Source organism: Eucyclogobius newberryi, unplaced genomic scaffold (assembly GCF_026437365.1).
Source record: "Eucyclogobius newberryi isolate DKJ021-1_F unplaced genomic scaffold, fEucNew1.0.hap1 SCAF_9, whole genome shotgun sequence".
Taxonomy (NCBI): domain Eukaryota; kingdom Metazoa; phylum Chordata; class Actinopteri; order Gobiiformes; family Gobiidae; genus Eucyclogobius; species Eucyclogobius newberryi.
In genome coordinates this window covers 1,710,064-1,723,215 of record NW_027316532.1, presented here as the reverse complement: position 1 = coordinate 1,723,215, position 13,152 = coordinate 1,710,064, and the positions used below count along the sequence as shown (strand labels likewise).

The 13,152-nt window shown below is 46.5% G+C and overlaps 1 protein-coding gene across 1 annotated transcript; it reads right to left on the bottom strand.

The window, feature by feature from the left end:
- Positions 1 to 2,256: 2,256 nt before the first annotated feature.
- On the bottom strand, positions 2,257 to 9,274 carry pik3r3b (phosphoinositide-3-kinase, regulatory subunit 3b (gamma)). The gene is made up of 7 exons (XM_072439192.1): positions 9,209 to 9,274; positions 8,969 to 9,067; positions 5,096 to 5,276; positions 4,877 to 5,017; positions 2,992 to 3,296; positions 2,662 to 2,883; positions 2,257 to 2,584 (listed from the first exon to the last, which is right to left on the bottom strand). Exons 4-7 carry the CDS (start codon positions 4,994 to 4,996, stop codon positions 2,257 to 2,259), a joined length of 975 nt encoding a protein of 324 aa, XP_072295293.1. The 5' UTR covers positions 4,997 to 5,017; positions 5,096 to 5,276; positions 8,969 to 9,067; positions 9,209 to 9,274.
- Positions 9,275 to 13,152: the final 3,878 nt, after the last annotated feature.

Here is a 13,152-nt window from a genome sequence, read left to right as displayed (position 1 = left end):
TCATTACATTTGAATAAACAAACACATTTATTAAAAGTAAATCTTTCGACTTGAACGTTTGCACTCGACACGGACAAAGACACAGTTTGAATCGCTTAAACTTTATTGTTCACAAAACCACGTTGAGACTGCGCATGCTCCAAACGTCACAGACAAACGATGCTGTCGTTATAAAAGTTAGATTTTTACACAAAAGCAGCAACAAACCAACCAAAACCTCGAGAACGAGTTTGATCTGATCCAGAAAACGAAATAAACAAGATCGTAAAGACATGAGGATTTAGTCCCGGTTTAGACCCGGTTTAGTCCTGGTTTAGTCCTGGTTTAGTCCTGGTTTAGACCCGGTTTAGTCCTGGTTTAGTCCTGGTTTAGTCCTGGTTTAGTCCTGGTTTAGTCCTGGTTTAGACCCGGTTTAGTCCTGGTTTAAACCCGGTTTAGACCTGGTTTAGTCCTGGTTAAGACCCGGTTTAGACCCGGTTTAGTCCTGGTTTAGTCCTGGTTTAGTCCTGGTTTAGTCCTGGTTTAGACCCGGTTTAGTCCTGGTTTAAACCCGGTTTAGTCCTGGTTTAGTCCTGGTTTAGACCTGGTTTAGTCCTGGTTAAGACCCGGTTTAGACTCGGTTTAGACCTGGTTTAGACCTGGTTTGGACTTGGTTTAGACCTGAATACTGTTGGTTTTGAGGTAGTTTATTTCTTTTATCTTTCAAGATGAAAACAAAAACAGATAAAAATATGAAAATAAAAGCATAAATATGAATGACAGAATTAAACACAGTTTAATTAAAACGACACAAACAGAAATCTTTGGTCAAATGTGAAATTAGAACAAGTTTAAAATCTTTTCACGAACGTCACAAAAAACAGACTTTAATATTTTACAGAAAAATGTGCAATTTTGTTCCAAACTTTGTGAATCTGAAAAAGCTGCTTCTTCCACACGAGTTTGAGACGAGGTAGATCATTGTCCTGAGTCTAAAGTTTATCTTAGAATATTTGACTTTTATTTTGAAAAAAACTGTTGAATGTAAAAAATCTGATACTCGCCACTTTCCTGCAGGTGGCGCTGTCTCACTCATGGCCCTGTTCCTAAACCTGATGCTTCAACAAACTATAACACCTGGACCTGGACCTGGGCCTGGACCTGGTCCAGAGGTCGCGTTTTGTTTCCAGTGGCTTCAGTTTATGACGTTTAAATAAATATAACAATATTTACAAAAGTCTCATAAATAAATACAACTTTAAATAAATTATGTCTAAAATCTGTGAAATAAAACTCTGTAAACTTTGGTCTTTGAGATTCTGTGGCGACGATCAGTGTCTGTACACCTGCAAGGTCTGTACACCTGCAAGGTCTGCACACCTACAAGGTCTGTACACCTACAAGGTCTGTACACCTGCAAGGTCTGTACACCTGCCAGGTCTGTACACCTGCAGTGTCTGTTCACCTGCAAGGTCTGCACACCTACAAGGTCTGTATACCTGCAAGGTCCTGCTACAGTTTTAGGAGTGACAAATGTCAAGTAAGATTTAAAGTTTGCCTCATTTGCATAAACTTTGCATAATCGTCGCCTCGTTTGAATCAACACAAATCCACATGTTCAAATACATAAAGTGAAATCTGTTTTGTGCAGTTTCAGGTCAAACTTGAACAGAAGTACGTTTAGTTTCAGGTTTGTCGTAGCAGCAAACGCTCGCATTCAAACTTTGTGCAAATTCTGCAAAAACAACCGAACGTTTCCAAAATGATTCAAACACCAAAATGTGACGCTTCAAACTCGGTGTGAAAAGGTTTTTTGAAATTCATTTTTCAAAGTTTTGTCGAATCTGTTTTGAGCTCGTTTATGAGTCTGAAGTTCATAAAGTCTTTTGAAAAATGGTTTGAGCCTTTTCTTCTTCTTCTCCCGGCGTTCTCTTTTTATACATTTTTCTACAAAGTTTTTCTCGTCTCGTTTTCCTGAAGATTCAAGTTTTGCTCCAGAAAATCCAGAATGTTTCAGTCGACGTCGTCATTGCACTTTGAGTTGACTCTGAAGGCGCGGCACATGTGGCGCGGCCGTTTGAGGCGCGGCAAAAATCTTTTTGAAAAGATTTAAAGGTACATTTTTCCTTTGTGATTTGGAAACAGACGAATCCAAACGTGAAGCCAAATCAATCTTTTCTTTTTATACATTTTCAAACTGAGAAAAAAGTTTCAGGGGAAAAGAATCTCAAGTTAGAAATTCTCCTGCAAAGTTTTTCTTCTTTAATGATTTATTTCTCAAACTGGGACTTCAGAGTCGATCACACTTTGTTTCAGTTCTGGTCTCGACTCCTCCTCTTGCTCAGGCTCCTCCTCCAGCTCCTCCTCCTGCTCCTTCTCTTCACCCCTGGTCTCCGCCTCTTGATCCCCGGTCCGGTCCCGGTCCCCGGTCCGGTCCCACACTGGCCTGTCGAGCCTCACGTCCAGCGCCTGGTTGTGTTGGACCAGGGACGTCCGGCTGTAGAACTGGACCAGGTCCTGGAGGCTCCTGAACTGAGTGGAAGGTTCAAATCCCAGACCGTGGTCTGAGGAGAAGATCACGCAGTGTTTGACCTCCGACCCCACGCTGAGGACACAACAGAGACGTTAAAACATTTGACCTTCTGGACGTTCTGGTCAGATGTGAGTGAATGTGAGCCTCACACGACGGAGCAGGCGTAACAGTCTCTTCTGCTGCTCTCTCGGATCAGAAACGTCCCCGATGTTTTTCCCTGAAGCAGCTCCTCAGCCTCAGTGCGAGACAGAGGCCCCACGAACCACCAGCTCAGGGGCCACAGGGGCCACTGCAGAACCCCAAACTGTTCTGCGCTGAGGCCCAAAGTCTGGTCCATCTGCAGCGTTTGGACTTCACTGCGGTTCAGCCGACTGAAAGAGAAGGTTCACAATGATCAGACCAGAGTCCAGGCTGTGTGAGGCCCCCAGAGGCCCCCAAACCCCAGTCTGACCCAGAGCCGGAGCCGGAGCCGGACTCACCTGAGCAGGTCCTCTGTGGTCCTGTGGATCTGGACCAGGTCTGGTCTGAGCCGGTTCAGACTCTGCTCTGTGTCTCTGAGATCCTGGACTTTAGACTCCAGCTCCTGCTCTAGACAAGTGCTGGTCTCTCGGATCTCGCCCAGTCTGGACTTCAACCTGTCCAGTCCACAGTCCAGTCCACAGTCCAGTCCACAATCCTGGTTTGACACATGTTCCTGGTCCTGGTCCTGAGCACTGCACTGATCCTCAAAGATCTTTATGGTTTCTTTAAATGCTTTGATCGCCGTTCGTTTTGTTTGGATTTCCTAAAAAAAACACAGACAGACCAAGTTTAGACCTGCTTTAGTCCTGCTTTAGACCTGCTTTAGCCCTGCTTTAGACCTGCTTTAGTCCTGCTTTAGACCTGCTTTAGACCTGCTTTAGACCTGCTTTAGTCCTGCTTTAGTCCTGCTTTAGTCCTGCTTTAGTCCTGCTTTAGACCTGCTTTAGTCCTGCTTTAGTCCTGCTTTAGATCCGCTTTAGTCCTGCTTTAGACCTGCTTTAGTCCTGCTTTAGTCCTGCTTTAGATCCGCTTTAGTCCTGCTTTAGTCCTGCTTTAGTCCTGCTTTAGACCTGCTTTAGACCTGCTTTAGTCCTGCTTTAGTCCCGCTTTAGACCTGCTTTAGACCTGCTTTAGTCCTGCTTTAGTCCAGCTTTAGTCCTGCTTTAGTCCCGCTTTAGTCCCGCTTTAGTCCTGCTTTAGACCTGCTTTAGACCTGCTTTAGACCTGCTTTAGACCTGCTTTAGTCCTGCTTTAGTCCTGCTTTAGTCCTGCTTTAGTCCTGCTTTAGACCTGCTTTAGACCTGCTTTAGACCTGCTTTAGTCCCGCTTTAGTCCCGCTTTAGACCTGCTTTAGTCCTGCTTTAGTCCTGCTTTAGACCTGCTTTAGTCCTGCTTTAGTCCTGCTTTAGTCCTGCTTTAGACCTGCTTTAGACCTGCTTTAGACCTGCTTTAGTCCCGCTTTAGTCCCGCTTTAGTCCCGCTTTAGACCTGCTTTAGACCTGCTTTAGTCCTGCTTTAGTCCTGCTTTAGACCTGCTTTAGACCTGCTTTAGACCTGCTTTAGTCCTGCTTTAGACCCGCTTTAGACCCGCTTTAGTCCCGCTTTAGTCCCGCTTTAGTCCTGCTTTAGTCCTGCTTTAGACCTGCTTTAGACCTGCTTTAGACCTGCTTTAGACCTGCTTTAGTCCTGCTTTAGACCTGCTTTAGACCTGCTTTAGTCCTGCTTTAGACCTGCTTTAGACCTGCTTTAGTCCTGCTTTAGACCTGCTTTAGTCCTGCTTTAGTCCTGCTTTAGTCCTGCTTTAGTCCTGCTTTAGTCCTGCTTTAGACCTGCTTTAGTCCTGCTTTAGACCTGCTTTAGACCTGCTTTAGTCCTGCTTTAGTCCTGCTTTAGTCCTGCTTTAGTCCTGCTTTAGTCCTGCTTTAGACCTGCTTTAGACCTGCTTTAGTCCTGCTTTAGACCCGCTTTAGACCCGCTTTAGTCCCGCTTTAGTCCCGCTTTAGTCCTGCTTTAGTCCTGCTTTAGACCTGCTTTAGACCTGCTTTAGACCTGCTTTAGACCTGCTTTAGTCCTGCTTTAGACCTGCTTTAGACCTGCTTTAGTCCTGCTTTAGTCCTGCTTTAGTCCTGCTTTAGTCCTGCTTTAGACCTGCTTTAGTCCTGCTTTAGACCCGCTTTAGTCCTGCTTTAGACCTGCTTTAGACCTGCTTTAGTCCTGCTTTAGTCCTGCTTTAGACCTGCTTTAGTCCTGCTTTAGACCTGCTTTAGACCTGCTTTAGACCTGATTTGGGGGCACTTTAGGGCTGCTTTAGGGCTGCTTGTCCACCTGGGGGTGCTGTTGTACCTGTGTCGTCTTTTGGAGCAGATCCTGAAGTCGGTCGAACTCTTGGCTTTTTTCCTGAAGTTTCCTGAACATTTCCCGCAGTTTTTTCTCCTCAAGCTCCGGTTTGTCCTTCAGCTCCATCACCCGAGGAACCTGAGGAACCTGAGGAGCCAGAGTCTGTCAGAGCTTGAAGAGGCTGACAAAAGCACATCCACAGTCGCCCTGGGGCAGAGACATTACCTGAGTGTTTCTGCAGAAAGGTCTCTCCAGACGCACGTCCAGAGCAGAGTTATAACTGCACAAAGATCTGCTCCTGTGGAACTGGACCAGGTCCACCACAGACTTGAACCGGAGCGGCTCCGAAAACCCAAAGCAGCTCCTGAAGACCAGGATCCGGACCAGAACCGTCTCACCAGCGCTTCTGCAGAGAGAGAAGGTCAGAGTCCTGAAGGTCAGAGTCCTGAAGGTCAGAGTCCTGAGGGTCAGAGTCCTGAGGGTCAGAGTCCTGAAGGTCAGAGTCCTGAGGGTCAGAGTCCTGAAGGTCAGAGTCCTGAAGGTCAGAGTCCTGAGGGTCAGAGTCCTGAGGGTCAGAGTCCTGAAGGTCAGAGTCCTGAGGGTCAGAGTCCTGAGGGTCAGAGTCCTGAAGGTCAGAGTCCTGAGGGTCAGAGTCCTGAAGGTCAGAGTCCTGAGGGTCAGAGTCCTGAGGGTCAGAGTCCTGAAGGTCAGAGTCCTGAGGGTCAGAGTCCTGAAGGTCAGAGTCCTGAGGGTCAGAGTCCTGAGTGTCAGAGTCCTGAAGGTCAGAGTCCTGAGGGTCAGAGTCCTGAAGGTCAGAGTCCTGAGGGTCAGAGTCCTGAAGGTCAGAGTCCTGAGGGTCAGAGTCCTGAAGGTCAGAGTCCTGAGGGTCAGAGTCCTGAGGGTCAGAGTCCTGAAGGTCAGAGTCCTGAGGGTCAGAGTCCTGAAGGTCAGAGTCCTGAGGGTCAGAGTCCTGAAGGTCAGAGTCCTGAAGGTCAGAGTCCTGAGGGTCAGAGTCCTGAGGGTCAGAGTCCTGAAGGTCAGAGTCCTGAAGTGAGATCTTTGTGTGGAGTTTGCACGTTCTCCTCGTGTTGTTGAAGCTTCGCCCAAAATCTATTTATTTACTCTTTTAGAGAGAATAAACGAGCACAGGCAGAACAATCATCTAACCACGTGCAGTCGTCCCATTTAGTCCACTTTAGTTTCTGTGATGTCTCTGTTTTAATGCTTTTTATATCTGTAAAAAGTGTTACGCAGTACAATGTTACATAGTACAATGTTACATAGTACAATGTTACATAGTACAATGTTACATAGTACAATGTTACATAGTACAATGTTACATAGTACAATGTTACATAGTACAATGTTACAAAGTACAATGTTACAAAGTACAATGTTACATAGTACAATGTTACATAGTACAATGTTACACAGTACAATGTTACATAGTACAATGTTACATAGTACAATGTTACATAGTACAATGTTACATAGTACAATGTTACATAGTACAATGTTACAAAGTACAATGTTACATAGTACAATGTTACATAGTACAATGTTACATAGTACAATGTTACAAAGTACAATGTTACATAGTACAATGTTACATAGTACAATGTTACTTAGTACAATGTTACATAGTACAATGTTACATAGTACAATGTTACATAGTACAATGTTACAAAGTACAATGTTACATAGTACAATGTTACATAGTACAATGTTACATAGTACAATGTTACAAAGTACAATGTTACAAAGTACAATGTTACATAGTACAATGTTACAAAGTACAATGTTACAAAGTACAATGTTACATAGTACAATGTTACATAGTACAATGTTACAAAGTACAATGTTACATAGTACAATGTTACATAGTACAATGTTACATAGTACAATGTTACAAAGTCCAGTGGATGAAGATGTCAAACGTCTTGTAAATCTCAGTCCATTATTTCTGTTCTTATTCTTCATGTTTCACACAAACATAATGTTTATTTATGATGGACACACTAGAATTATTATTAAGATCAGATATACATTTCAGAATCAGAAAAAAAGTTTATTGCCATTTGTTGATAAACAAAATTTACAGACATAGGAACTTGTCCTGGTGCAACACAAACAACAAAACATTGAACACTGAATACTAAACGGCATGATACGTACAGAATGAAATATAAAGTTATGTAGAAACTGTTCTTGTGACGGGAGGTTCTGGTCCGGATGGACCATAGCCTCCTGCCTGAGGGGAGTGGCTTCCTGCCTGAGGGGAGTGGCTTCCTGCCTGAGGGGAGTGGCTTCCTGCCTGAGGGGAGTGGCCTCTTGCCTGAGGGGAGTGGCCTCCTGCCTGAGGGGAGTGGCCTCCTGCCTGAGGGGAGTGGCTTCCTGCCTGAGGGGAGTGGCCTCTTGCCTGAGGGGAGTGGCCTCTTGCCTGAGGGGAGTGGCCTCCTGCCTGAGGGGAGTGGCCTCTAGCCTGAGGGGAGTGGCCTCCTGCCTGAGGGGAGTGGCCTCCTGCCTGAGGGGAGTGGCCTCCTGCCTGAGGGGAGTGGCTCAAATAGTCCATGTCCAGGGTGAGAAGGGTCGACTGTGATCAGACCTGCTCATCCCAGAGTCCTGGAGACGTACAGGTCCTGCAGGGATAGAAGTCTGCACCGATCACATTCTCAGCAGAGGGCGCTGTAGTCTCTGTTTGTCCCTCTCTGTTGCTCCAGCGTACCACACGGTGATGGACTCTGTGATGGTTGTGTAGAACTGCACCATCATCTCCTCCTGCAGCTGGCTTCCTCAGCTGCTGCAGGAAGTACATCCTCTGCTGGGCCTTCTTGATGAGGAAGCTGATGGTGGCTCCCACTTGAGGTCCTGGTGATGGTGATGCTGAGGAAGAGGAAGGAGTCCACAGTGGAGATTGGGGAGTCTGTGATGGTGAGGGGGGGCTGGGAGGCTGTGACTTTCCTGAAGGACACCAGCTGCTCAACCTCCCTCCTGTAGACAGACTCATCCCCGCCCGAGATGAGCCAGATGAGGGTGGTATCTTCATGGCGATGAGGGTGGTGTTGTCAGCAAACTTGATCAGTTTTACAGAGTTGTGGCTGGAGGTGCAGCAGTTTGTGTACAGGGAGAAGAGCAGGGGAGAAAGTACACAGCCCTGTGGAGCTCCTGTGCTGATAGTCCCAGTGTCTGAGACATTCTTCCCCAGACGCACGCACTGACTCCATCAGGAAGTCGGCACTCCCCCCGCGGATGGAGTCAGCGCTCCCCCTGCAGGTGGAGTCAGGCAGGTTGAGCTGGGAGAGCTTGTCCTGGAGCAGAGCAGAAGGTGGTGTTGATGCAGAGCTGAAGTCCACAAACAGGATCCTGGTTTAGGTTCCCGGGGAGTCCAGGTGCTGCAGGTGAAGTGGAGAGCCAGGTTAATGGTGTCATCCACAGACCTGTTGGCTCTGTAGGTGAACTGCAGGGGGTCCAGCAGGGGGGCCTGCAGGAGTCCAGCAGGGGGTCCAGCAGGGGGTCCAGCAGGGGATCCAGCAGGGGGTCCTGCAGGTGGTCCATCAGGGGGTCCACCAGGGAACCCCCTGGTGGACCCCCTGCTGGGTGACTACAGACATCAGTGCCACAGATCTGTAGTCATTAAGTCCAGTGATCCGGGGCTTCTTGGGGACAGGGACAGGGACAGAGACAAGGACAGAGACAGGGACAATGATGGACGACTTGAAGCTGGGACATGGCATGACTCCAGGAGGTGTTAAAGACGGGGGTCAGCTCGCCTGCACAGTGTCTTAAGGTGGAGGGAGTGACACCGTCTGGTCCAGCAGCTTTTCGCGTGTTGGATTTCTATGTTATACGTTTTTATTCATGTTTATCGTTGTATATTGCACCGTGTCACTAAAGTAGCCACAATGGCTTTTCTGATATAGTTTTAATCAGATTCTCCTTGAAAGTTCTGATTTATGACCTTTAATAAGCATCTCGGTCAGAGAGTTATAATGGTCATAATCTGGTGACCTTTATACTTTGACCACCCTTTGATTGAAACTCCATGAATGACCAGGCACAGCCCTGTCTCACTCCTCTGCCCAGAGTTAGGTGACCAACCTGAGGGTCAGAGTGTAGTTTCCCAGTTTTCCATTGGACGAGTCTCGAACCAGAAATGTTCCATCAGGAGAACCCTTCAGCAAGAACGCAACGTCAGACCTGGAGAACGAGAAGAACGACAGAACTGTGAGAGGACGACAGAACGAGAAGGACGACAGAACCGTGAGGGAGAACGACAGAACCGTGAGAGAGAACGACAGAACCGTGAGAGAGAATGACAGAACAGTTATTGAATCTGACCTGGAGATGTGGCCCCAGTACCACGGCGCCTCCTGCAGGCTTGAATCAGGAGCGTCTGAGAGCTGAGTCGGATCTGTGGAGAGAGAGAGAGAGAGAGAGAAATCTCTGTTTATTTTAAGGAAACGCTTTAAGACACAAAGTGGTTCATCCTCAGAAGATGCATAGTGAGACTAAAGTCTCACTATGTGGCTCTTTAGTCTCACTATGTGGCTCTTTAGTCTCACTATGTGGCTCTTTAGTCTCACTATGTGGCTCTTTAGTCTCACTATGTGGCTCTTTAGTCTCACTATGTGGCTCTTTAGTCTCACTATGTGGCTCTCTTTAGTCTCACTAGTGGGACTAAAGAGCCACATAGTGAGAGCCACATAGTGAGACTAAAGAGAGCCACATAGTGAGACTTAAGAGCCACATAGTGAGAGCCACATAGTGAGACTAAAGAGAGCCACATAGTGAGACTAAAGAGCCACATAGTGAGACTAAAGAGCCACATAGTGAGACTAAAGAGCCACATAGTGAGACTAAAGAGCCACATAGTGAGACTAAAGAGAGCCACATAGTGAGACTAAAGAGCCACATAGTGAGACTAGAGAGCCACATAGTGAGACTAAAGAGCCACATAGTGAGACTAAAGAGAGCCACATAGTGAGACTAAAGAGCCACATAGTGAGACTAAAGAGCCACATAGTGAGACTAAAGAGCCACATAGTGAGACTAAAGAGCCACATAGTGAGACTAAAGAGCCACATAGTGAGACTAAAGAGAGCCACATAGTGAGACTAAAGAGCCACTGCACCAGAGGCTCTCTCTCACGTCAGACACTAGAGTTCAGGACCACAGAGCGTCGTGCAGCTTCATCTTAAAGACACAAAGCACAGAATCAAAGTGAGGAGAAGACTCTGAGCAGCTAACAATAGGATTTACATGGTCCATTACGGGGCTGTTAGGGGAACAAAGAAGATTAGTTTCAGGTGAAACTGTAAACAGAACCAATGGAACCAAATCCATTCAGACTAGACCCACAGATTGAGAATGACTCTTGGATGAAAAGACCCAAGTGAAGTTTCAGAGTGAGACAAACTCTTTGTTTTTACAGTTTCTTTTTCTGTTCTAAATGAACGTTCTCCAGAGCGTTTCTTCGTCAAAGCTGTGATTATGTAACGACTCATTCACTGCAGCAGAAGAAGAGGGGGAGGAGTCAGAACACTCACGTTAACACTCCAGATGCCCTCTGACCCCAAACAAACATCTCAAACTGCAAACACTCGATATGAACCAGATCTGACACAAACACAACCTTACAGCTGTTCAGTCACAGCAGAAATATGATCAAACCTTACAGCTGTTCAGTCACAGCAGAAATATGATCAAAAACCTTACAGCTGTTCAGTCACAGCAGAAATATGATCAAAACCTTACAGCTGTTCAGTCACATGACCTGTGCTTTGGACTAAACTCAGGTTCAAGTGTTTGAAACTCAAAATCTAAAGTTATTGTTTTTCATGTTATTAGAATATTTAAAATCTCGCCGTGAGATTGTAATAGATTGTATTGTATTATAATATTTACAATATCTAAATCAGCAGAAAGAAGAAGCTGCACCAAAAACAATGAACAAAGACAATTTTTCCAAAACATAAAAAAAAAAAAAAAAATTCACTGCAAAAGAAACGAAAGATTGTGTTTGAGCTGAAACGTCGCAGCTTTTCTTTCAGTCGTTGCGTTGTTTGTCAAACTTTTGTTTCGCTGCAACAAAAGAACGACACAACGACAAATGTCACGAAAACATCCAAACGCAGCGAACGCAGCGAACGCAGCGCCGACGTCTGAACGTTTAACGCTTTTTGCAAAGAAAATGATGTTGAGATGAAAGAAGCTTTTGCAGAAACAAAGACACAAAGGAACAAAAGAACAAAGAGTCGAGAGACATTCAGCAAAGATGTGGAACCAAAACCAATGACAGCATGAAGAGAACATGAGGAAAACAGACTTTAGAGACTTTAGAGACTTTAGAGAGTCTTTGTTTGTAAAAGTGAGACTTGGACAAACCGTGATGTTCCATGATGAAGTCAGTGAGCAGCATGTCTCCGTCTCCACGGCAACAGAGGACACAAAGCCTAGAATCATTCACTGGAGCGAGGACACTTCATGCCTCCTTTTTGCCTCCTTTTTGCCTCCTTCTCGCCTCCTTCTCGCCTCCTGCTCCTTTCCTTCTCGTTTCCTTGAGGAGACAAAGCTGCAGGATTCAGCTCGGCTCTTATACCTCGCTGCGGCCAATCACAGCGCAGCTCCACAGAGGGTTGGCCCAATCAGAGTGCAGAGGGGTGGGGCCACACTGAAGGAATGAGGAACAAAGGAAATGAGGAACAAAGGAAGGAAACGAGCGAAGAGACAAAGTGGGACAATGACAAATACACACAAAGTGTGGCCCGGGGGCCCGAGGCGGCCCTCACTCACATTTAAAGTGTGGCCCGGGGGCCCGAGGCGGCCCTCACTCACATTTAAAGTGTGGCCCGGGGGCCAGAGGAGGTCCTCACTCACATTTAAAGTGTGGCCCGGGGGCCCGAGGCGGCCCTCACTCACATTTAAAGTGTGGCCCGGGGGCCCGAGGAGGTCCTCACTCACATTTAAAGTGTGGCCCGGGGGCCCGAGGAGGTCCTCACTCACATTTAAAGTGTGGCCCGGGGGCCCGAGGAGGTCCTCACTCACATTTAAAGTGTGGCCCGGGGGCCCGAGGCGGCCCTCACTCACATTTACAAAAATATAACACGTAAATGTAAACAAAATAACGTCATTAGCTTCAAATGACAAAAGTATGAAATGTGGTTTAAACTGAAGCTTCGATGGAGGTTTTATGGAGTGGACAGAGAGCGGGAAAGGACATGCAGCAAACGGCTCCACATGACAGGCAAATGAGCTGCCCACTCTGCCACGAGCGACACTGGACCTGAACCTGGAGTAAAACCATCTAAACTTATGAAAATGAACATTTTAATTGAAATGTTCTGATTTAAGTTAGTTTGAATTGAGTTTTGGCCATAACTTTGACTGTCAAAGTTTGGACTCTTAATTTATGAGATAAATGTTCCTTAATCTTAAAGAGTCGTATCGAGAACTGTTTCAGAAAAACTGAAAGAATCAGCTAATTGTATGAAAAACAGATGTGAAAGAGAAGCTCATGTTGTTTTGACAGATGAAGAGTGGGAACATTTCAGAGGAGTGCCCCGTATCCATGTCTTGTTTTGGTGAAGTGCGCCTATTTTTTTCATAACTCCAGGTCAAAGGTCTCGTTATTCACAGGGAAATGCAACTGTTGTAGAAACAGCGCCACCAGGAGGCAAACCACTGTCACATGTTCTGGGACTGTCCTGTCAATCACAAACATGTGAGTGAAGTTCACGACGCTCTGCGACTGTTACAGACATTTACCCCTAAACTTTACAACTATGAACTCCTGCCATGGACACAATACATCACCAACGATCAAGGACTGAGAGAGGGACAGACATCAGGCAAATGGAAACAAACATCACCAACGACCAAGGTCTGAGAGAGGGACAGACATCAGGCAAATGGAAACAAACATCACCAACGACCAAGGTCTGAGAGAGGGACAGACATCAGGCAAATGGACACAAACATCACCGATCAATGTCTTCACTGGTATTTTTAATCCCTCCTGGAGTCATGCCATGTCCCAGCTTCAAGTCGTACATCATTGTCCCTGTCTCTGTCCCTGTCCCCAAGAAGCCCTGGATCACTGGACTTCATGACTACAGACCTGTGGCACTGATGTCTGTAGTCATCAGTGCCACCTCAAGACGCTCACCTCCTCCCTGCTGGACCCCCTGATGGACCCCCTGATGGACCCCCTGCAGGACAGGTCTGTGCACGACACCATCAACCTGGCTCTCCACTTCACCTGTAGCACCTGGACTCCCCGGGAA